Below are 25,684 nucleotides of genomic sequence, written 5' to 3' on the forward strand. Positions count from 1 at the left end.
TTCAGATATATGCCCAGAAGTAGGATGATTTCTTTCTCCATCATCTATGATCCTTGCAAATGAAACAGAGAGGACAGGTCATGCTTCAGCATGAATGGCAGCAGCATCTTTGGAGACAGCCTCAAGAATCCCTATCTGAGAAGCTATGTCTCTAATTTAAGTATGAGACAGCTCTTACAGCCAGGAAGAATTTCAAGTCCCTGCCTATTTGCAGCACTGCCTGAAAACAATCAAGTCATCTTTCAAACTTGACCAAACTACAAATGGTATGAGGACTCAGTCGCCTAATAAGGATGTTCATTTTGGCACTCAGCAGCTTATGCTTGGCTCACAGATGGCTTCTGTCTCCTTTTCGTGTAATCCAATCATCCTGCACAACTGTGTCTCACAGTCTTCCAGAGTAATTGAAAAGCTCACATGACAATTGTCTCTTCTTCCAGATGTCGTCAATACAAGATGTATGGATTTCACCACTCTTTGACATAGGATGTGTACATGGCTCTTCAGGTCAGAGTTGCTCCCAGCAAGGTAAAGAGAGAGTACTTCTTTGCATTGCCTTTAAATTACTACCTAGCCCTGGCGTAAGCAAATAAGTTCTATAAATGTCCTTTCTGTCCGTAGGCAACTTGTTTCGCTTTTGGCTGCGTACCATGCAGAAAACATTCTGCAGTAGTGCTCGCATTGTGTGGTAATGGTGGCAATATAAAGGCATCCGTGCCCAAGAAAAGATTCAAAAACATTTAAATAGTGGCTGTTTCGGAGGTGCCATTTTACTCACAGGCAAACTTTCTAGTATTAACACCTGCACTTCTGCTATCGTTTTCTGAAATCATGACAGTTTGTCCACAGTCTTTTTTGGCAGGGGGTGGCTTTTATTCTTTCCAACTTTGAAAGGATGTACAAGATTTTAAAGGCAAAATATTGCAACATTTTCAGCTGTAAGTTTTTAGTTTCTTTTCCCTTGAGGCTGGTGTTAACAGTTGTATTTTATTTCAGCATAAAAATACCCCTTTTAAAAAAAAATCAAAGCACCTAAAACAAAGAAATATGCAAAACCTCAAAACAGCTATGTAAATTTACATAGGCCTTGGGCCTATAAGCATCCAGCCTTAAGGGAATGACACTCTGGAAAGTCTGATTTTTATTTAAAAATTGAACGATGATTATGAATTAGTGCTACATTTATTTTAGTAAAATATCAGGGCTGTGTGTACTTCCTTAAGCTTTCTCTGCTTACTGCCATCATCACAACATAGATCATCAGTAAGAAATGTTAAGTATGGCAACAGCTAAGACAATTTTTCTAGGTCAGTAAAAACATTATTTTAGGCAAATTTTTTGAAGAAACATTTTTAAGAGGATTTTAAACTGTTCATAACTTATGTACAGTTTGGGGCTTGGATTAACAATAATAACTTTACTGGAGAGATAAAAATTAAAAGACACTATCCTCTCCCTTAAGTAGCTTACATAAAGATTGAGGACGCTATATTTAGTCTGGGCTTACACACACACACACACACACACACACACACACACACACACACACAGATCCATGATCCTTCCAGTGGAAATATCCAGGTAATTGTTGCATTTTTTTAGAATCCCAGAGCTTTATATGCAGAATCACAGCCTTAGAACATTAAACCAATAGTGAGTATGTTCAAAATGGGAGAGTTGTTGAAAAATCTCAGTTCTCATAATACATCACCATAAACTGAGTTAGCTTAAGTCCCCATTCATTGTCAACATTATCAGCACAGGAATTACTGATATGCTCATAAATTAATAGTAATAGCAAAAGTGACCTTCATCTAAAGAGAATTCCAAAACTCAACAGACATTTATTGAGTGCATGCAATGTGCCAGGCATTGGGCTAATTAAATCCCCCCTATCTCTACACTTTAAATGAGAGAAAAGCTGACTCAAGGGAAAGAGTTATGGCCAAAGGCCATTTAATTAATTTGCTGTCTGGGGAAACAGCACAGGAACTGGGAAGAAAGCCCAGGTATGAGAACGGCTAAGTTGTTGTTCAGGATACGATGCATTGTTTCTCAGAACTCCAGTGGAATACACATTTCAAAACTACATGCAACTAATGTCAAATTCCAATTCTAAAATAAATGTTGCATGTAAAAATCTCAGAGGCAAAACACATTCCTGCATTTCCCTATGGTTATTGACCTGAACTGAAGAATTCATCCCTACAGACATTTTCATAGAGATCCAGCATCAGTATGCTGGAGCTCATGATTTCTCTAGGAATTCCCTAAAGAACCCAGCAGCAGGCTTTCACACAGGGAATAAGCAGAGGGCAAATATTACCTATTTAGCACATATAGTACCTAATGCTAGGATTCTTATTTATGTTCTGAATACAAAATCCCTATAAGATTTTTACCTATATTTTACAGATAAGTAGAACAAAACACAGAGAGTAACTGGCCAATGTCACACACTTGCCTGTGAGAAAATGGAAAAGAACTCTGGTCTATCTGATCCTAGAGTCCACATTTTTTATAAGTAGACTATGCTTCCCACTGAAGTGGGCTTTCATTGGTTTTTCCTTCTCTTCATTAATTATTATTCAAAATATATTTAGTGAACACTTATGAAGGGTTAAACAATATTTTTGTGGCTGACGAATCAAATATGATTAAATTAGCATCTCTGAGAGACTAGAGAAATGAAATACTTATTTACTTATCATAAATAAGTATGATACAACCATGTGATCCAATCTGTATGACATAGCATAATGCTATGGATGTAAAAGAAATAAGGAGGGGAGTTCCCTTCGTGGCTCAGAGGTTAACAAACCCGACCAGGATCCATGAGGATATGGGTCAGATCCCTGGCCTCGCTCAGTGGGTTAAGGATCTGGCATTGCCGTGAGCTGTGGTGTAGGTCACAGACGTGGCTCAGATCCTGTGTTGCTGGGGCTGTGGTGTAGGCTGGCAGCCATAGCTCTGATTCGACCCCTAGCTTGGGATCTTCCATATGCCACGGGTGCGGCCCTAAAAAAAAGCAGAAAAAAAATAAAATAAAAAAATAAAAGAAGGGAGGAGGGATTGATTCTGTCCTTGAGTGGAGGTGGAGTATGAATATGATATATGGACTAGACCCTGAAGAATATGCAGATATTTTCTCTGTAGAATAAAGCTAGCTGTTCTAGTCAGTTGGAACATTCTGCTTTGCACAATCACTTAAGGTCTTCCAGCTTCCATAGAATAAAAAGAGAAGGTTGTTATGAAAGGACTAGGCCCAGTTTTCACAGGGGAACCCTCCTGAATCTGCAAAGATAATATGCCCCCAATGTTACTTAAATTATTTCCAAGTATAGAGAAAGAAGAAAAGCCACCAGATATTTTTATGAAACAAGAATTCTATTGTCATCTAAACCTTATAAAGATAGCACAGAAAATACAATTTCAATCTCAGTATGGAAGTAAAACTCTAAATAACACATTTGCAAACAGAATCCAGGAGCTCATAGTAAAAACTACATCATAACCCAAGTAATATTTATTCTAAAAATCTAAGTAGAAAATCCTGTGATCACTTTCATAGATACTAAAATGGCCTTTCACAAAAATTAACAACCATTCTTGTTTATCAAAACACTGAATAAAATGTGAACTGAACTATTTTTTTCTTTAGCGTTAATATATGATTATAACTATACACAAACACACAGAACACACACAGTGCAGTTCTGAGCCAGTATATCACTTACTAGAGAATACTGGAGGCATTCACATCTTTTTTTTTTTCTTTTTTTTTGGCCGCCCAAGGCATGCGGAAATTCCTGGGCTGCCGCGCCACAGCAGCGACTGGAGCCACAGCAGTGACAAGGCCTGATCCTTAACAACTAGGCCACCAGGGAACTCATAGAAGTATTCAGATTAAGGCCAGAAACAAGGCAAGGATACCCACTAACTCTAGGACTTTTAAAAAACATATTAGAGGTGGCTGGCGCGCCTTGGTCAGTGCACCGCTTTGGTGGACACACGGGCCCTGGGCCCAGGCTGCTTCCCAGGCAGTTCTTCGAGGGGACCTAAGGAAGGCGGAGGAAGAGAGCGGGGACTTACCTCTGCGACTTTGCACAGGCCGCGCCCTCCACCTGGCCAGGCTGCGTGCTCTCCCGACTCCGCACCAACCCTCCTTCCTCCAGGGGACTGGAGGCAGCGCCTGGGCCTTGTGCGCCTTTTACACCAGGGAACCTGAGGCTCAGAGCGCAGGTCAGTCGAGGTCACGCCCCGACCCGGCAGAACCTCCGTGGAGTCCACGAAGCTGGAAGGCCCCGCCCCCGACCCCGCCTACTTCACCAAGTCCACGGCCGGTTGGACGCAGGTGCGAGGGTGGGCTTCTTCCAGCCACCAGTCACCAGGACCCGCGTGCACTTAGTCTTGGACCTGGATATAAAGGATTCTGTGGTTTTAGCAACTTTCACCTTCCGCTCTCGCTGCCTGAGAGTTTGGGGTCACCCAGAGGTGAGTCATTTTGGCCCACGGTCCTTAATCCAGACCAGGGGCTGTGGAGAAGCTTTTCTCGTTTCTGGAACCCAGTGAGACGAAGTAAGGAAGGGTTTCCAGGCACAAGAACTAGCATGTGCTTATTATGCATGCCCGTGGGAATGCTCTTGAAACCGCAAGTCTACGCTGTGTCTGTTGGGACCAGAGAGCAAGTGGGCAGGAATGAGCCCTGCAATGGCATAGGCGGAGCTGCGCCTGCTGAGAGTGTGGGAGCCATAGAAGGTTTAGTGCTAAGGAGCGAGGTATCCTGACTCAGGCCTTTACAGATTCTGGCTGCAGAGAAGAAACCCAGACTGTGGGGGGCGAGGCTGATTGTTTCCCTAGTATTTAGTCCCCCCAGTATTTAGTCAGCCATATTTTCCTCTAACGAAATCCAGTGGTGCATATTTTATTTTTTTACTTTTTCCTGGATTTAATTTGCTATACATCTTAAGGATTTCTTCACTTGTATTAATTGGGACTATAGTTCTGTAATTACTTTTGTCTACTCATTAAAATTTTATATCAGTAAAAATATAAATGAAAATAAAAAGTAAAAAAAATAGTGGAGGCACTAAATACAATCAAACTAGAATAAACAGTAGAGTCATAAGCATTGGAATAGGCGTGATGGTGAAACTATCTCTGTTTACAGATGATGTTGCTGTATATTTGGAAAAATCCAAGACAGTGAATGAAAAAAAAACTACCATAATAAAAAATTCAGTAAAGTAATAGAATATTAAACTAAAAACAAAAATTAGAAGCTTTTTTATACACAAAAACATAGCTGATTAGATGATGTAACAAGTTAAAACAAGTTATATTAGTAGCAAAAAAAGAATTTATTTAAGAATAACAACAGAAAATGCATAAAATCTGAGGAAAATATCTACTTTTGAAAATACAAAGGAAAACGAATGAATGTGGAGCTTTTTTTGTTTTGGATAGCATGTGTAAACCTTATATTTCTATTATTTATTCACATCTTTTTTTTGTCTTTTGTTTTTTTAGGGCCACGCCCATGGCATATGGAGGTTCCCAGGCTAGGGGTCTAATCAGAGCTACAGCTGCTGGCCTACGCCAGAGCCACAGCAGTGCCAGATCTGAGTCACATCTGTGACCTATACCACAGCTCACAGCAATGCTGGATCCTTAACCCACTGAGCGAAACCAGGGATCAAACCCACAACCTCATGGTTCCTAGTCGGATTCGTTTTTGCTGTGCCACTACGGGAACTCTTTATTCACATCTTATTAATAAATTAACATGATCACAATAAGAATAGCAAAAAGTAATGTTATTTAGGTTATTCAAGTAGATTTGGAAGGTTATATGGCAAAATAAGCATAAATATAATCATTGGAACCCAAAATATTGAATAATGAGGAATGACTCTATTAAACCATGCTATAAGCTGCTGTAATTAAAAGTGTGCTATTGATCCTAGAATAGATAGAAAGACAGAAACTAATGGAAGAAACCAGAAAGCTCACAAGTAGAAGAAAAATCATATGGAACTATAGTGATGAAATAGTAGTATCTCATTGAAATGTCAGGTTGTGGGGGAAAGCAAAGAAGTACCCAAAAAAATGATGGGGTTACATAAAATGAACACAGGAGTTATCTTGTGGGTGCCCAAACTGGTCAAATTTGGGATAATTTTAACATCAACAAGAATCATGATATTAATGCATTTGAACACAGAGAAAATTAAAAAGTTACCAAAAACAGATGAATAAATAAGTACATAAATTCAAAGATAAGAAAGGAAATCTCTTTATAAGCAATTGTGTACTAATATCCAGAGGAAAAAATAAAGTAAGAAAATCACCATTTTATAGCACCAGTGTAAGTAATTGATTCAGACAAGGTCTGTCAGTGGATGATAAAAACTAATAGGTAAAAAGTTTTGAGGAAACAGGATAGTCCCGTCATCTCAAGTACATTTCACAGATTACTTATTAACTGCAAAAGATAAATAGTGCAATTAAAATAGGGAGATCTGGCAAGTGATCAAACTTACACCACTAAAAATGAGACAAAATGATATTAGGTATCTCTTCATGAGTTACTCGGGAAATACACAGTGTTACCTGCGCAGAATTCTTTCCCAAAGACTGTAATCAGGAGGAAACTATCAGACAAATTCTGACTATGACACTAAAAGCTATGACAACCAACTGTAACTTGCAAAAATTTGATTCTAGGTTTCTCTGATTTTCAGGCCAATTGGAGAAATTTCAATTGGACTCTATGGAAATAATATGTTGCATCCAAGTAAAATTTCTTGTGGGTGTTAGTAGTTTTGTGGTTATATAGGAAATGTCCTGCTCTTGTGAGAGTTTGAGAAAAAATACCTAAGTTCCTTGAAAATTTTATTTTCATTCTCTGCCTTTGAGAAATAAATGCTATGGTTTCATGTTACCCTTGTGTATTATACCTAGCCATCTTTTTGCAAAGGCTGTCAAGTTTTAAGCCATTTAAAAGGGGAAAATGTGAGTATTAATATAAAAAGGAAGATTTGTTTGAAAATAGATTTTTGTGTGAAATACAAGATCCTTTGGTGTAATATAGTGTTAACTTGGTGTGCACAGATTAATGTTAATCTACACCCCAGGAGCTGTTGGTTAGCATCTGAAATATCCCTATCAAGAAACATACTTGAAGAGGTTCTCAGGGAGTTCCTGTTGTGGCACAGCAGAAACGACTCCAACTGGGAACCATGAGGTTGTAGGTTTGATCCCTGGCCTCGCTCAGTGGGTTAAGGATCCTAGGTCACAGATGCACCTTGGATCCTGTGTTGCTGCTGTGGCTGTGGCTGTGGCTGTGGCCAGCGGCTGTAACTCCGATTTGACCAGTAACCTGGAACCTCCGTAATGCTGCAGGTGTGGCCCTAAAAAGCAAAAAAAGAAAAGAAAAGGTTCTCAGGCTGTTTAAAAATTATTATTGAAGCCCATATAAGAGACGACTTTGTTAATGAAAATCAGAACAAGTTCTTTTTTTCCCACTGGTGAGATGAATATTGTCAAAATATGCAAAAGTGAGCGGGCCTCACTCTCCTTACCTGAACAAGGGATCAGAATCTGGGAGGCTCAGGAACCTAAGTACCATCAGAGAAGCACCCAAGATCTAGGTCTTGCATTGTACCCCCTACTTCCTGGAGGAACCTGTCAACCCATCTGGCCAGGGTCAGTCATCTGGCTTCAGGATGTCACCAGGCCTGCCTCAGAGTAAACCAGACAAACTCAAAGTGTTTGTCAAAGTGCTGAGAGACAGAAAGAGGGACTTCCCCAAGTTTTCCGAAACAGGTTGTATAAATATTTTTGTGTCTGTCTGCTAATAAATGTCTGCACACTTGGCACCGTTTTAAGTAGGACTTGCAGTTATTGTAACATTCAGAAATCTGGTCTTTTCCTTTCATTAGAAATGTATAAAATATGGAAACGGGAGAAGGGAACATTTATGATTTCCTCATCTAAAAACAAACACCATTAAGATACTCACATTTCCTATCAGATTTAGTTTTCAGATACTGAATTGAGGATATGGGAGAGGGACCCAAAAGCCCCCCACTGAAGTCCAGTCTCTGGAAGCTACAGATGTTGACCAAAGGAATTGATGGTTGTTGACTAGCAATGTAACCTAGATTTGTTTGGATCATGAATTATGGGAGATTTTCTTTTCTCTCTCTTTTTTTTTCTTTTTTGCTTTATGTTTTTGTTTGCCAGATTTTCCACAATGACTCTCTGTAGATCTGCTCTTTTTTTATCTTTTGTACCAAATACTTTTGGGTCTGAGTTAATGAATGTATGTTATTTAAATAATAGCTAGAATTTAGCAAACCAAAAAGGCAACTGGGGCCCTAGGGTATTTTAGAACATACTGAACTTTACAGGCTAGGAAAGAAATTGAGAAGACCTGAATTGTCTGAAACCTGCTAACCAGTATCTGCAAACAAGAGAATCTTCCCCTAACAGCCCCCACCCCCAAACTACCTCAATGCTGGTAAGCAACACTATCATAGAGTTTTTTAAAAGTCTATATCCGGCCTTGTTTTCAGATATTTGTCTTACTAATAGTTTAACAGCAGCAAATATGCCAGAGGCCTGCTAGTTCTCTGCCTCTTTCTGGAAGTTATTCTAGGTACTATCCCCTTAGCTCAGCCGGATTCGTGGGGTACATTTTACATAGGTTGCCATGCTTTATTTGAGGGGAACTCTATAATTGGACACTCCTGTTTGCTTTAAAGAAGTTCATTTGACTCAAAGATGGCCATCCACGACTCAGCCAGCCAGCCATCAGCACCTGCTGAGAGCTTTCTATCCAACCAGGGTGCCATGTACCAGGTAGTAACTGGGTTATATAATCAGATTCTCTCTCTCTTTTGTATTTGCATCAGAGGGAGATGGATAATTAAGAGAAGAGCTAAAAGAAGAAATAGAGAGAACAGATACCAGAAGAGTTTAGTCCTAAGCATGCATGGCCAGTGTGTGCTTATCTTTTAGGTTGCTGTGGATCTTGAATGGTGGCAAAGTATAGTTGAAGAGCTACTAAGACAGTTTTCTGAATTGATTCTGAAAGTGTTTCAGTTGTCACCATTAGGAGGGCATGCTCTTTCTGTTCCCTATAACTAGAGATGGAGCCTAATGAACATGTTGAAATTTGAAATATAACCTAAAATACTAGTCCTGCAAATATTATTTAGACTGCTTGCAGCCTCTGCCATAGTTGTTGATAGGATGAGTAGGTTGATGCTTTCCTTAGTTCTAATGGAGACTAGGATGATCTCTTCTCTATAAAATTTTATTTTTTAAAATTTTTTTTAGCTATTTCTTGGGCCGCTCCTGCGGCATGTGGAGGTTCCCAGGCTAGGGGTCGAATCGGAGCTGCAGCCACCGGCCTACGCCAGAGCCACAGCAACGCGGGATCCAAGCTGCGTCTGCAACCTACACCACAGCTCACGGCAATGCCGGATCGTCAACTCACTGAGCAAGGGCAGGGACCGAACCCGCAACCTCATGGTTCCTAGTCGGATTCATTAACCACTGTGCCACGACGAGAACTCCTTCTTTATAAAATTTTAAATGCACATAAATGGCACCAACATAGAGTTAGAATTACCCTTCAAGATTAGGAATTCTTGGAGGTCCCTTGTGGCACAGTGGGATAAGGATCTGGTGGTGTCACTGCAGCAGTCTGTGTTGCTGCTGTGGTACAGTTGGATGTCTGGCCTGGGAACTTCCATATGCCGTTGGTGTGGCCAAAAGACAAAACAAAGCAAAAAGATTATGAATTCTGGAATTAGGAATCTGAAGTCCACAGTGGGCTTCCGAGTTACTTGAAAACACTGAATTTGCACATATTTTTTGTGTTTACTTGAGCATATCTATTTTTCTGCACAGTCTGTAGTTTACATTAAGTATTCAACAAGATAATGAGTGCAAAGTGGTTAAAAACACCACCACCACCTAATTTACAGATTAAAAACATCATTCAGAATAACTTGCCCAAAATCTAGCAGTCTACAACTGCTAAAGATTAAGTTTCTTTCATTCTTTCATTATAAATTTATAAAGTATAGTAAAAAAAAATAAGAAAAAGAAGAAATGCAATGCTTTTGCAATGTAAAGACAAACACTATTAAGACTTTTCTGTTTCTTACCAGAAATACATATATTTGGGTTCAGGATCACACTTTTGAAAATATATATTGATCCACTGCTTTCTGATAGACTTGCACTAAATTCCACTCACATCAGCCATCTAGAACAGTGACTCTTTTATTCACCAGAACAAGTTATTCCTTTTTAAAAAAGAAAAATATTTTGACTAACTTGGCAGGAGGTTAATAGTGTCTCATCGCATTTTTGTTATTATTAGTGAAGTAAAGGATTATATTTGGTTATTTCTCTTGGAAATTTGTCTCTTGTCCATCTTGTCCATTTGCCTCAGGAACCCAATTTATTAGTTCTCCATCCAGTTCCCATTAAGAAATCCTACCTCAGGAGGAACCTATAGGAGAAATCTAGGTTTCTATTTATCCCCTGGACCTGTTCCTGTGTCCTCAGTAAATCTTTGCATTGGCATCATCTGAGAGGCTTATTAAAATGCAGATACCTGGGTCCTACACACTATCTACAGAAGCCAAATATCTAGGTATGGAGTGCAGAGAATTTACATGTTTCACATGCAAACACTTTGTATTTGAGAATTGCTTAAAGGACATATAGGCTGATATTAAATATGAAGAGTGTGGTTCATTATGATTCTTTTTTTTTGTCTTTTGTCTTTTTTGTTGTTGTTGCTATTTCTTGGGCCTCTCCCGCGGCATATGGAGGTTCCCAGGCTAGGGGTTGAATCGGAGCTGTAGCCACCGGCCTACGCCAGAGCCACAGCAACGCGGGATCCGAGCCGCGTCTGCAACCTACACCACAGCTCACGGCAACGCCGGATCGTTAACCCACTGAGCAAGGCCAGGGACCGAACCCGCAACCTCATGGTTCCTAGTCGGATTCGTTAACCACTGCGCCATGACGGGAACTCCTCGTTATGATTCTTACTAACAGTCTATATCTTTATGAAACCTAGGTTATCTCTCTTCAGTGAGGCAATTTTGCCCTTATAATCATAACCATAAAGTTTGCTTTCTGCCTCAGAGTTAATAAACATGGTATAAAATTGCAGTTCTTCCAGTGACCAGCTTTGTGAATATCCTTAATGTCTCCGAATCTTTCTTAATCCACAAAGAGGTAATTATAATCCTAGCTCATGTGTTTATTTTGAAAGATGAGCTAATCTATATAAGTATGCTTTAAAAGGGCATATAAATATTGGATATATTTGCTTGTTCTAATTGTTTACTGTATGATAATTTTGTCTGTCTCACTTCCTTTGTAATGCCAGGAAGTCTGAAACAGCTTTGGGCACAATGTCAACACTTGATAATTATCTGCTGATTGATTACTATCTTGTTGTACATCAAAGATTGCTTTTATATGAGGTAGTGTTCAGTGTGGTCTGGGCTCTGAAAAGTCATAGTGGATGCCCCTTAAACAACTCATGTGCAGACTGAAAGTCAGCCATTCTTCTATTAATCCTAAAACTCAACTCATTTCATTGAGTACCTACTACGTGCCAGGAACCATGCCGGATACTAAAAAATACATTACTGAGTGTAATGGATACATCCCTTCTCAATAAGACTGGAACCTAATGAGATTTTTCTACCTAGAAGTTAGACAGTTTTCATAGCACTGCTTGTTGAATAAGCCATCTATCCCTGAAAGTTCCCATTGTGGCTCAGCGGGTTACGAGCCAAAGTAGTAACCATGAGGGTGTACGTTCGATCCCTGGCCTTGCTCAGTGGGTTAAAGATCCCGAGCTGCTGTGGCTGTGGCATAGGCTGGCAGCTGCAGCTTCGATTTGACCCCTAGCCTGGGAACTTTTATATGCACAGGTGTGGCCCTAAAAACCAGAAAGAAAAAAAAAAATCCATCTGTCCCCATTTATCTGCATTGCTTTCTTCTTAAGTCAAATGAGAAAGGGTCCATTTCAGGACCATCTATTAGGCCAATTACTCTGTAAATTCTTACACAGGGGTTTAACTATTGCTGTGTTATTATGTGTAACTTTTTGTTCATGCTTTTTTCTTTCTTTTTTTTTTTTTTTTTGCCATTTCTTGGGCCACTCCCACAGCATATGGAGGTTCCCAGGCTAGGGATCGAATTGGAGCTGTAGCCACCGGCCTACACCAGAGCCACAGCAACTCAGGATCTGAGCCACGTCTGCGACCTACACCACAGCTCATGGCAATGCCAGATCCTTAACCCACTGAGCAAGGCCAGGGATCAAACCCGCAAAGTCATGGTTCCTAGTCGGATCCGTTAACCACTGAGCCACAACAGGAACTCTCTGTTCATGCTTTTCAGAATTTCTTAGGTGTTCTCATATTTTTACTCTCATGACAGCTGAGATTTAGAGTCAGTCAGTCAAGTGAAAATATAAATGTTGGCACTTAGGAGCTTGTTGTGGTAGATGGAGGGTCAGTGGTTGTGGATTTATGTACTGCATTAATCCTTGCTGCAAATATGTACTGTGCCAGCCTCTCCCGTCAGCAACACTTTCATTGTGCACTTTGAAGTCCTTCTCACCCCATGGGTCTCCAAGCAAAACAAAACCAGCCAACGCTGTCTAGCAGTCATTCATCGTCTTTTGTTTGTCAGACTCATTACCAACAACCATATGAAAAAGCCCAGGCTCTTGGAGCTCACCCCTGTGTTCTCTGCAGGTTGTTTTGCAGAACCTTCTCGTATGTGTTATCCTCTTCTACACTGTGTACTATGCGGTTCTGGGCCTGTGCTGCGTGATGCTCAGGTAAGTAGCACATCGCCTTCACACAGAATTCAGAAGCTCCGATCTGATATCAAAGGAGTTCATGTTGCGTGAACTCAGCATGTTTTTATGGAATAGAAGGTGCTGATTTTTTAATGGCATGTTTCTCACTTTTAATTTTAAGTAGAAGTAAGCAAATATGGTAAAAGTAACAACCATAAGGTGAATAGAACCAGGCAGGATTGTTTCTCTGAAGCTCTGGAGATTGAGCATGGAAGGAGAGTGAAGCTATTATTTCCTTGGTGTTGAATCAGAGGACATTTGAGCTAGAAGGGAATTAGAGGTGATCTACATCCAATTTCAGTATTTTCTGATAGATACTGGCAGTAGCTTTGGACCGTGAGTCAGGAGAGCTGCATTCCAGCCCAGGTTCTTACTAACTTCGTGGATCATCTTGCATAAACCATAGAGCTTTTCTGATTTCAACTACCTTTATTTGTCAAATGGAGGTAATAATCTGGGGTTATCATGAGGATAAAGTAATACATGTATTTTCAAAGATATGTTTGTATAAGTGTGAGGTGTTTTTTTTCACATAATTTTTTTGTTGTTTAGCTATGGTTGAATTTTATCTTTACAAATGTAGCTTGCCAATACATTGATTTCCTTGAAATACCTTATGTATAGCTATGAAGAAATTTCTGGAAGTTGATTATTGATACAATTTAATTTTACTATGTAAGCAAGGAATCGGGGCCTTTTGATTTCAATACTTAAATTAGTGCCCAGAAATGCTTATTCTGACTTTTGCAATGGGAATAATGTTAAGAGGCTTGGTTATAGGCAAACCCACTGAGGAAGAGTCTGGTGCTCACACCCTTTCAGCTATTGCCTGGGACTGGAGATGGTGGGGCCGGGCCTGAAACAAGGAAGGGCCGAGAATATTCAGGGCTCCCTAAGCATGGGATTTCAAGAGTTTGTAGTTAATATGAATCAGAGGTGAGGCATTTGAAGTAGTTGGGCCTTAAAGCTCTGGGAGGCAGCTTTAACTGATTGACCAGCTGTACATACTACAAACTTGAGCATGGTTTATAGACTCAGATTTTATTTTATTTTATTCCTCTATTGTTAAATAATTGTATTTATTTTTTATTGAAGTATAGTTAATTTACCATGTGTTGGGTTTTGATACACAGCAAAGTGATTCATATATGTGTGTGTATATGTATTTCTATGTGTGTGTATATACATAATTTCTTTCAGATTCTTTTGTTATAGGTTTTTGCAAGACATTGAATGTATTTCCCTGTGCTATACAGCAGGTTCCTATTGTTTATCTATTTTATATATAGTAGTGTGTTATCTGTTAACCCCTAATTCCTAATTTATCTCTCTCCTACTCTTTCCCCTTTGGTAACCGTAAGTTTGTTTTCCATGTCTGTTTAGATTCAGATAGATTAATAGCTTCAATTTATACATAAGAGACTATAGCCCAGAGAAATTTGCCCAAGTTCACAGTTAATATCACTGTCAGGATTGGAACCTGGTTCTTGTTGCTTCCCGGTCTGTGCCGTTGTTACAGTATTAGGCTCTTTTTCCATATTTGATGGAAGGGACGCCCCCCCCGCCCCCAGGACCACAGCTGAGACCTCAAATACAATGAAGTTCACTTGGGGAACAAAGTGGACTTAATTGGACAAAGAAGACAATGTGGATAAGAAGGGTATTTGGCTGCCATCCAAGTCAGCCAGTTTTCAGATGCGCCACAAGGTGATTAAAGCTAATGACTTATCCTTGGATAGGAAGACATGACCTTCCAAACCTGGATGTGCAAAGTTATGAACTGCCTCCTCCAGAGTAAACTGTTTTCATTTGTAACATCTTCAGGGTGTATGAATTGGATGTCCGGGCACCATTTGATTTCAAAACAAATCCCTCCTGGCTCAACACAAATTATAAAGGTAATTGGTTTTAGTTTTCAATCTTTGTTAATTAGTGAAAAACATGCCTCCAAAAATCAAAATAGTTCTTGTTTTATAAAAATTTTAAAAGTATCAGGGCTTCTTCTCAGCCATCTGTATCCTATATCTGACTTCAAAAATGTGTAAAAGTGCCATAAAAATTTTAAATGACTCTTCCTAAAAGATGGCATGGGATGAAATAAATGGATAGTATTCCTATATGAATTTTTATTTGGTAATATTATGGGTAAAGTTTTTGCGTTAAATATTTTTCAAAGAAATGGAGGAAGAATGGCCTAATGAACTGATGTGGAAAGATATTTGTGAGATATGAAATGGGGAATAAAGACTACAAAGGAGTTTGTGTAGTATAATTATTCATTTTTGTAGAATAGAGTAAAATACATCACGTCAGTGGTAAGAAATCTGGAAAATTATGCAACAAACTGTTATCTCCCAGCTGGAATGACAGAGGACTTTCATTTTCTGCTTTGTACATTTATGCTTAGTTTGATTTTTTTTTTTCCTCCCCAAAATAGTGTCAAACTTGCAAAGGAAAAATGATAATAAAGAATATACTAGGTAAATTTTCTCGCTTTCAAATTGACTGTTTTTCTTGAATAAGTAATTATTGTTAACATTCTGTTAACTTTTTTCCCAGAATAAAATTTTAAAAACTTAAAATTGTGGATTCTTCAAATAGTACAATTACTTAGAAAACCACTGGACATCTTTTTTGGAACAAATATGCAAATGTACAAAAATGCCTAAAGCCAAATGTAACTTGTATGGGAAACTTAGTCAGCTAGAACTACTGAATTTAAATAAAAAGTTTCAGAACAGCCTCCTCAAATGCGTAACCTTGTTTGGCAGCATTACTGATTCATTTTGGAATAGACAAAGAATATGGTGGGAGAAGAGACTTTCATTCTGATGAGATACAAGAGTTCTAACATTCTATCTTAACCTCCTCTTCATGCAATTCCCTGTTGAAAATTGAATTAACTTTTTTCTTCCAAGTCTACTCACAAATAATAAAGAAATAATCACAAGGAAGAGCTCAGTATGGGTTGTGTGTGTGTTTGGGGTATGGAGAGAGAGTTAAAACTCAACTTTTTTTTATTCTTGTCTTTGAGTCAGTCAGTGAAAGACAGGACAATGACGCAGGCTTATTGAAGAAAGCTGTGTTGTGACACAGCAGAGATGAGTAAAGATCCCTGGAATGTCTGGCACAGTTTACATCATTCTTTCCTCTCCCCAAACAACTAACATTTGTACAAAGATATCAATAAACCCTTAGCCTATTATATCTTTAGTTTTGGGCTTGGAGAGATAAGTGCCATAACTCTTCAAAGTTCTTACTTTGAGAATCCAGACTTGTTTAATCTTGAAGATAAAATGTAAGAGTAATCTCAGAGTCTTGGGCATACATTGATGGTCAGGATTCTTGTCTGTTTCAACAAATTTGTCACCCAGGAGATCAGGGTTAGCAAGGACACTGGAAAGTGTGAATCCAGTCCAGACATGGACTACTAATTTCTTTCCCTTGCATCACAGAGAACAGATTACAAACTGCTTTCGTTTTGAAATAAAATCCTCCCAACAATTTTTTGAGGTAGATAAGATAGTACTCCCTTTCCCAGTTTGTAGAGAAAGAAACAAACTGACCCAGAGGTTAAAAGCCCACTCAAGGGCATAACACTCTTAAGCTGTAAGGTGAGACTAGAGCATGGGTATCCTGACTTCACATTTTGAACGACTTCCTTTAAATCAGGATGTCTCTCATATCACAGACAAAACATAATCCTTTTCTATCAATATATGCAAATACAGCTTGTTCAAGACTGAAATGGCTGTTTCTAAGCTGCTGCAAGTTAACCTATAAAATCTGTAAATGCTGATAAAAGAGGTATCTCTCTTTCCCTGTGATAACATGGAGGTTCTGTGAGCCACTGGTGGAGGCAGGAGTGGAAATGTGCTGGGCAGGGGTGGTGTCAATACGATATAGAAGTATAATTCCTTCCACAGCCCTGATTTTAGGGGCAGAACATGCTAAAATTGCATTCCTATACGATAGAAAAGGGGCTAATATGAATTCTCCATGCAGCTTTGAAACCTGTTGAGTTCAATGGAATTGAAGAGGAGGAAGCGTGAGGCCTTTAAAAAAGCTGGCCCCTGAGACTTGCTTATTTGCTGAGTGTCTTGCTCACCCACTAGGCAATTGTTGGCATGTCACTTTAATGACTTCTGCACAATAAAATATAATGTGGCTATTTTCCTTTTTGCTTTGAAAAATATGGAGTTTGCCTACCTAGATTGGTCAATTCCTGAATTATATGAACATACTAATCATTTACTCTGTTTTAAACAGAAAGAAAGGTAATTTTTATGGAAAGTAGAATCAGTACAAAGGGACCTTGGTGCTATATCATATACATTTGTCATTTTAAAGTTTGATGGATCTCATTTTTGCAACCACCATTATCTTAAAGGTCCATGTCGAAGACAAAAGGCAAAGGTTGAGCCTTCACATGTCCAAGGCCCTTAGAGATGTGGTACTGACCTGTAAATAACCAGCTCTTTATTCATGTTCAGGGAAAACATGAAACAACTGGTGGATTTAGAAGAGCACCTCCATCCACATGTGTCATTTATGAAACATTCTTTCATCCAGTGTCGTCGGTTATGTTTCCCAGATGACTATCTGAACACACCATTTTATTACAAAGACACAAAGGAACTCATTTCCAAGTGAGGCAATAACTGGTACCAAAGAGACATTATTGTTCAATAAACTCAACATTTGTTTGGTTTTTTTTTCACTCCTGAAACCCCAGAACTGAATTTTTCATTAGTTTTTAATATATCTTCAAAAGAGATTTGCAATCTAGTTAGAGATCGGTGTGCATTGGTTACATTGTAATTTTCCTTTATTGTATTTTGCCTTCTAAAATGCTAAGTATAAAGAATATAAAACAGAAATTACATACTGTTATGTTTCTATAAGTCCAACAATTATGAAAAGATGGGATATTTTTAAAGTTCTTATTCAAATTTGAGGAATATTAAGAGGTAAAACGTGAAGAAATTCTTACCAAAACTGTGTTGCAGATTAAGTTGCAGTGGTCTTGTTACTCACTATATTTCAGAATTATTAGGTGCTCTCATTCCCAATAATTGTCTTTCCTTTTTTTTTTTTTTTTGGTCTTTTTGCCTTTTCTTGGGCCACTCCCACGGCATATGGAGGTTCCCAGGTTAGGGGTCCAATCGGAGCTGTAAGCCGCTGGCCTATGCCAGAGCCTACCTTTCTTTCTGTTTAAAACAGAGTAAATGATTAGTATGTTCACATAATTCAGGAATTGACCAATCTAGGTAGGCAACGCGGGATCCGAGCCATGTCTGCAACCTACACCACAGCTCACGGCAACGCCAGATCCTTAACCCACTGAGCAAGGCCAGGGATCGAACCCACGGCCTCATGGTTCCTAGTCGTATTCGTTAACCACTGAGCCACGACGGGAACTCCATAATTCTCTTTCCTTTTATTTGCAGTTCTTTTAGTCTCAACAGAGGTCACCTACTTTGTTTGTGGATTGCTTTTCGTTCTGGTAGTGGAAGAATGGGTTTGGGATTATGGTATTTCAGTAACAATTCTTCATGTTACCATCACGTCAGCTGGTAAGCAAAATAAAAGAAACAAAATGTACTCGATCTGAATGTTGTACCTAAATTGATCCATAAGAGTAGAATTTTGCTATATGCATCGTGTCCTTTGATGACTAAGTAAAAGAAACTGATGATGAAAACTTCATCTCCTACCCTCCCTCCTCCTCCCCCACAAGCTTTCCTACCATTTCCTTTTTTTGATTAACTACAATTCAAAACTGTACTGAAGGTAGGTGTTTCCTATTCTCCTTTTGCATTCAATTTGTCATCCATTGTGTAGGGTTGCCTCTGTTAGAATATTTTTCCTTCAGATCCTTTCTTGAGGCAGAAATTGGCCCAAGACTAGGCACTGGGAATGGAGGAAACCTGTACCTGCAGGCTTGCAAAGTTCCCAACAATAGTTATTATTTAACCAGAATACTAGGTTCCAAGATTAAAGGGTTTTTATCTCTACTGTTATCTCTGGAGGCAGAAGAAAATGGACTCAAATTCTAGTCCTCTCTTTTTACCAGGTATGCAGTCGAAGGCAAGCCATAACATCACTTCTGTTTGTTGCCTCCTCTACAAAATTGGGGATAGCTAGTGAAGTTTTGGTGAGAGTGGGAAATTGTCTGACACAGGCTCTAAGCCTATAATGATTACTGAGTAACTGACAGTTTCACCAATTTCTTCATCCATTTATTCAAAATTTACCCTTCCATTGTAACGTTGTCTCTCTTACTGTCTTCTATTTCTTTTTTTAAAAAAAGCATACTGTCAAAGTATGGATGATAATTAATCATGTTGTAATTCAAGGTTATTATTTATTAACTACTTAAATATCGCTCATGTTTTCAATGTCTTGATCTATTGACGGATATAATCAGTCTCCAACATAAGAACACACAATTTTCAAATGAATTGCTGTGTGTCAGCATCAGTGCTATTAGAAAGTGCTAGTATATCAATCCCTTAGAGTCAATTTCCTCAGACACAGATGTTTTCAGTAACTTGGGGAACCACTGAACCCCACCTCAAATTCTCTATTTTACTTTGGGGCTTAAGGATTCCAGGAAGACAGCTTAGGATATCTGCAAAAGGGTTCAGGATAATATGGTGGCTTGGTTTTCAAGAATCAAGATAGGCAATAGATTCTAGATGGAGAAAAGTTACAAGTTAATTGCCTAACACACGGCATATAGAAAATACTTATGGAATATTGCTCAATAGAATTGAGTTCAGAATGAGATCGCCCAGAACCGCAGAGAGAGCCAAGCACTGAGCATTCAGGATAGTTTTAGGGTCATTTCTGCTGCATTCACTTCAGTTTGACTTTATGAGCTGACCTGAGAACCTGACAATTCATGATATCATTTCTAGGGGAGGAGTTTCAAATATCTGACATAACAAATGACCTTTTCAGACAATGACTTTACAACTTTGGAGCTACATGATTTCATGAATGTGGATAAGATTTTTCTTTGCTATGTGGAAATGATTTGACCAAAGAAAAGTATTTCTTCATGAGTTAAACAATAATGTATGTTTTGAAAATGAACAAGACCTTTTATTTCTGTTGTAGTTATGTTGGAATTCCCTTTGACATCGCATTGGTGGGCTGCTTTAGGTATGTATATATGATACCCATAAGTATTATACATATACATTGTACAACTATAAATATAATAAATTCACTGAATAATAACAAAGTATTATACATATATATGTATACATAGTACTTATTTAATATAAATATATATTTATATATAAACAGCATAAAAGTATTTTATGTGGGTCTTGTATTGGACCAGAAGACTACTCAAGGGCTCTATCATTCTAAAATTCTAAGAAATAAAACCCTGGATATGTATTTGACACATTCTTTTAGTTTCTTTCCACATGAACGGCATTACTATCTTTAGAGTAGTACAAGAAGAAAGGAAACTATTTTATCTCATTAATTTTTTTCTGTCCACAACTGAAAAATTGAATTCATCAGTCATATATATAGTAAGAAAACTAATCAAGTGAAAGTAGACTTCTCTAAAGGTTTTATTTGGATTAAGCCAGACCACAAAATATTTTTAGATTTCCTCTTTTCAGTAAATTTGGCAGTAGTTTTTATCAAATTATTGTCATATTTAGTGGTGAGAAACAGACATGTAGCACTTTACCACATTCTTTCCCCTAAAGTGGAGTTATTTATAGTACCAACATTATTTATATTGCCTACTGGCCCCTTCACTCCACTTACCTTGCATATCCATAATTCTTCAATATTGTTTAGTGCATACAGAAAATACTTGTAAAAAGTAGGTGTTTTATTTTGCATAAGCCTTCCCAAGATGTATACATGTTTTGGCTCCTACAGCATGTAGACATTCCTGGGCCAGGAATGCAACCCACACCACAGCAGTAACCAGAGCCACATCAGTGACAATGCTGGATCCTTAACCCACGGAACCACCAGGGAACTCCCCAAGATGTAGATTTTTAATACATCAGAAAAATGATACTGAAAGAAATGCTTTAATGAGCCTAAGTGGAAATAATCTTTCATCTGTGAAAAACAAGAACTTCCCTCTTTTGGATTTTATTTACAATACCACAGAATTTATTGAGGCCTACCCATCTCGGTCACATATCAGATGCAACCCTGATAACAAGGAGAGTCAACTTTGGCATGATGCAAAACCAATAGCATTTGCTAAAATAGTTGGGTAAAAATTTCAGTTCTAATAATCAAGTTTGGATTACTCAGAGAAAAGTTGCCAAATGATGTTTAAAGTAGCATTCTTTGATTATCTTTGGGTTAGCAATTCAGAGGTAAGAGAACAGTGGTCAAACATATTAGAAATTCTTCCTTGTGGTCTCATGTTGGGTGTGGCTCTTTATGTGTGGAAGCTAGGCCTCTGATTCACCAAAGACTCCTGCCTCAGGGACTTTCACCTTTCATGGGAGCTATGCAGTTACTGGCATACAAGGAGTAACAGATTTCTGAAAGCCCTTGAAGGCCTGATTAATATTTTAGCACAAACAAGAATCATCGAGTCAATGAAATCAGAGCTAACAGCATTTTCATAAGACTAAATAGCTCCGGTAGGTAGAATTTTTGTTTTTAACATCTTTTCTATACTCAAATATTTCTGTATTCATAAGCATGTTTTCCTTTTACAATTAGAAGAAAAAATGCCTTATAAAATATTTTTAGGAGTTCCCATCATGGCTTAGTGTAACGGAATCTGACTAGTATCCATGAGGACGTGGGTTCAATCCCTGGACTCACTCAGTGGGTTAAGGATCCAGTGTTGCCTTGATAGCCTGCAGATGTGGCTCGGACCCAGCATTGCTGTGGCTGTGGTGTAGGCCAGCGGCTACAGCTCTGATTTGAACCCTAGCCTGGGAACCTCCATATGCTGTGGGTGCAGACCTAAAAAGACAATTAATTGATTAATTAATTTAAAAAATGTAAATAGCAGCAACACAAACAAATGGCAGGTCCGAAGAGCTAAAAGAATTGAGAATTGTAAATTCCTAGCCATGTGCTTGGACTTCATTGCTTCAAATTTCTGAGTTTTAAGAGCTCCTTACTATTAATTTGACAGAACCATGCACCTATTCCCTGAAGGAAGTTTTGAATTTCAACAATTTACCAGCACAGAATATATACCTACTCTCTCTTAGCTGAATCTATGAACTCCTCTATTTCAAATGCTATGTCAGTTTCAGGAACATTATTGTAGTCATGACAATTGTTCTTATTCATAATCTCACCAATGAATAATTCATTATTGCTAGTTAACCAAAACTTCCCTTTCATTCCTTACAGGATTCGGCTTAATTTCAATGATATGTGGAGGCCAGACTTTAGCATACTGTTTGTTCAGAGACAATTTTATTTATCCAGATCTGGAGGATTTTTAACGGAATGGCTGAATTAATTTGCCTCAGACTTTCTATATTATCACATACATTGTGTTCAAGCTCAGTTGTATTTTTTGTTCATATCTATATTCAAGGTTGAATTTATTCAGGGTACTTTTTAACTATAAAAGAGGCGAGACATTAATAGAAAGCAGAAGAATCCTAGTAAAGAACTCATGAGCAAAGTCATAAAATGCAGTGTTTCCCAAAGTATGTTACATAGACCCCCAGTTCTGAATGATATTAATAGTGCCATGTGGGGAAAATAAAATTTGCATATTTAAATATTTTTGTGGAATCCTGGGTTTTTAAGTAAAAAAAAACTTATTTCAGAACTTCTTAGAGTCTTTAACATATTGCTGTGAACAAGACATCTCTAAACAGCAGTATATCTTTGAGTGCTCTTTCTCAGACCTATTTGAACAGTTTAGAAAATGCTGATGTATCATGTGGAAACTACAACATGGAAAAGGGCATATTCAAAACTACTGCAAATCCCTGAACCAGCATTAGATTTGGGGTTTTTTTGTTGTTTGTTTGTTTGTTTGTTTGTTTTTGGCTGCGCCTGTGACATACAAACGTTCCTGGGCCAGGCATTGAACCTGTACCACAGCAGCAACCTGAGCCACAGCAGTGATGACACCGTATCCTTAACCCACTGTACTACCAAGGAACTTTCAGAGTTTGATTCTCTTATTGTCCCAAAATATTTGTGAGAGCATTTCTTATGAAATTATTGCCTTTTAAAAAACATTAGTGTCTATTTCTTTCCTTAGTCTATAGTGTTCTAACATAGTACTTCTCAACATTCAGTGGGCATATGAATCACTTGGGGATCTTGTTACAATGCAGATTTGAGTGAGAAGAGCTGGAATAGAGCCTGAAATTCTGTATTTCTAACAATTCCTGAAAAATACCTGTGCTGCTGGTCCATCTTTAAATAGCAAGGCCTAAGTGGTTGGGATATTTTTTAAAGTTGTAGAATTCTGAACTGCCGGCCCTGTGTTTTTTATATCATGGTTATTCAATACATAATTGTTGAATTGTATCAAACTAAGGTGAGTTAAATTTGTATAACAGCCTTAAATATTTCCCACTTTTGAGTATATTCAAAACATCTCCAGATATGAAAGAAATGCATAGTATATTACAACTAAAATATAAGTATAGGAGAAAACAACAGGAAATAGACAACTCTCCTTGCCCAGCCCCCCACCCCCAACACACACACACACACACACACACACACACACACACACACACACACACTCCCAAAGGAACCTTTGGGGAAACAATTAGAAACTAAACAACACTATCTCTAGAATTTTTCTAAAATGAATTTTTTTAATCCTAAATGTCTATTTCCCCCATTAAGGCATGCATTCAGTTACTAAGAAATAGCATGCTAATTGTAGTATTCAGGGTAACCTCCCCAAAACTGCTTTGTGTTGATGAGTTACTGGTTAATTTAAGCTTCTCATGCACACGTAAGTATGAAAATAACGGTACTGTTTCCCTCTCTTCTGTCTCACATCTACTTATTCCCACAAACTTTTGTTTCCCATCCATTATTCCCATCCTTCCTGTTAATTTTATCCAAAATGTTTGGTTTTAGAAGTATCAAAATCTGTAACTCATCAAAGTCAGCCAAGGGACTGTAAATCCAATTAGTCATAACAATTATTTTCTTCTTTAAAGGAAGGCAGCATAGAGAAGCTAGGAAAGGGTCAGCATTATGATCTTTGATTCACCAATTAAAACCCCATTGACAGCACACAGAAAGAGTGTCTTGTTAGCAATACAAAAAACTGAATCTTGCTCTATGAAAAATGCACATATTGAACAAACCATAAACACACTGATGAAAACGCCTGCCCTTATAGTAACTCACACTTGGAAGAAGTTTACAGAAATATTAAAACTGCCCAAATAAATTCGATAATGAAAAAAGATTTGGTTAAGTACTTTTTAATATAATGAGAATTAAGTTACACTAGTAAATTAGAATAAGAAACTCTCCAGACTCAGAGGACCTTAATATCTTGTCATTCTGTAGTGTAGCTTAATTAGCATGTTTATTTCTAGGATTAGGAATCCATCTGCTCAGGTAATTACTATTATGCTAATCCTTCTCTCTTTTTTTTTTCTCCTGATCACAAGAATAATCTGTGGTTTTCTTCTTTTACTCATTAAGATGATTATCATAATTTGATGACACCACTTATCACACAAAAATTAAAAATACAATTAGGATGAATATTTTAGCTTAAAAATACTATGCATCTGAAGTATCAACTAAATATCCACTTTCTTTTATTTATTTAGATTCTTTTTTGGCCACCCCACAGCATATGAAGTTCCCAGGCCAGGGATCAGATCCAAACGGCAGTTGTGACCTAAGCCACAGCTGCGGCAGTGCTGGATCTTTAATCACTATGCCAGGCCAGGGACTGAACCTATGTCCCAGTGCTTACAAGATGCTGCCAATCCTATTGTGCTACAGCAGTAACTCCTAACTTTATTATTTATTTATTTATTTGGCTGCATACAGGCATGCAGAAGTTCCCAGGCCAGGGATCCAACACACACATGTTGTAGCTGTGACCCTGAACCACAGCCGTGACAATGCCAGATTCTAAACCCGCTGCACCACCAGGGAACTCCTAAATATTCACTTCAGTTTTTGTTGCTTTAACCTATGTATAAGTTTCTCAAAGGTCAAGAGTCATGCCCATTTTATTTGCTTCCCACATAGAATCACCAGTGGGTAGAATCCTATCCTATATTTTGCTGCATATTTTTTAGGCAAGACTGATATTATTTTCATATTTTAAAGAAAGATAGTATTTTTGTATTACTTATAACCTTTTCATAAATGTACTTTAAAGTTATTATACAACTATTATCTTATAAATCAACTTACATATCTTTAAATAATGTTTTACTTAAAAGAATTATTTCTCAAATGAATGAACCTATCTTTACTTTTGCTGGCAGTGATCCTAAAATATATATGAGGACAATTTTCACATCTGAAGTCTAAAGATTAAGCTCCTATCTAAAATTTTATGGGTCTTGTTCAGCTGATTTACCTTAGTAGCTGAATTGATAAATTCAAAAGCTATTTGGAGTCACTCCAAAGCTGCAGAGATTATCTCACAGAAGTGAAAACATATATACTATGTGACAGAGAATTGTATGACAAACATCCTAAGGAAATATAAAGGCACTTCCTAAAGTTGTTTCATAAACTTTATAAATCTGAATTGCTAGGTAAATAAATCTATAACAGAAGCATCCATAG

The 25,684-nt window shown here is 38.0% G+C and overlaps 1 protein-coding gene across 2 annotated transcripts in view; it reads left to right on the forward strand.

Annotated features, from left to right (window-relative positions):
* Positions 1-217: 217 nt before the first annotated feature.
* TMEM244 (transmembrane protein 244) overlaps positions 218-25,684 on the forward strand; it is a 31,184-nt gene continuing 5,717 nt past the window's right edge. The window contains exons 1-7 of one of the 2 annotated variants that reach the window (XM_047758914.1): positions 218-266; positions 441-528; positions 12,807-12,892; positions 14,738-14,811; positions 18,364-18,489; positions 20,039-20,083; positions 22,286-22,669. In XM_047758914.1, coding sequence (XP_047614870.1) covers positions 496-528; positions 12,807-12,892; positions 14,738-14,811; positions 18,364-18,489; positions 20,039-20,083; positions 22,286-22,380 — 459 coding nt within the window. In that variant the 5' untranslated portion in view covers positions 218-266; positions 441-495 and the 3' untranslated portion in view covers positions 22,381-22,669. Of the gene's footprint in view, positions 267-296; positions 529-12,806; positions 12,893-14,737; positions 14,812-18,363; positions 18,490-20,038; positions 20,084-22,285; positions 22,670-25,684 lie in introns of those variants that run through there. The other variant, XM_047758921.1, reaches the window with a different exon arrangement.

The sequence above is a fragment of the Phacochoerus africanus genome, chromosome 2 (genome assembly GCF_016906955.1).
Source record: "Phacochoerus africanus isolate WHEZ1 chromosome 2, ROS_Pafr_v1, whole genome shotgun sequence".
NCBI classification, from domain to species: Eukaryota; Metazoa; Chordata; class Mammalia; order Artiodactyla; family Suidae; genus Phacochoerus; species Phacochoerus africanus.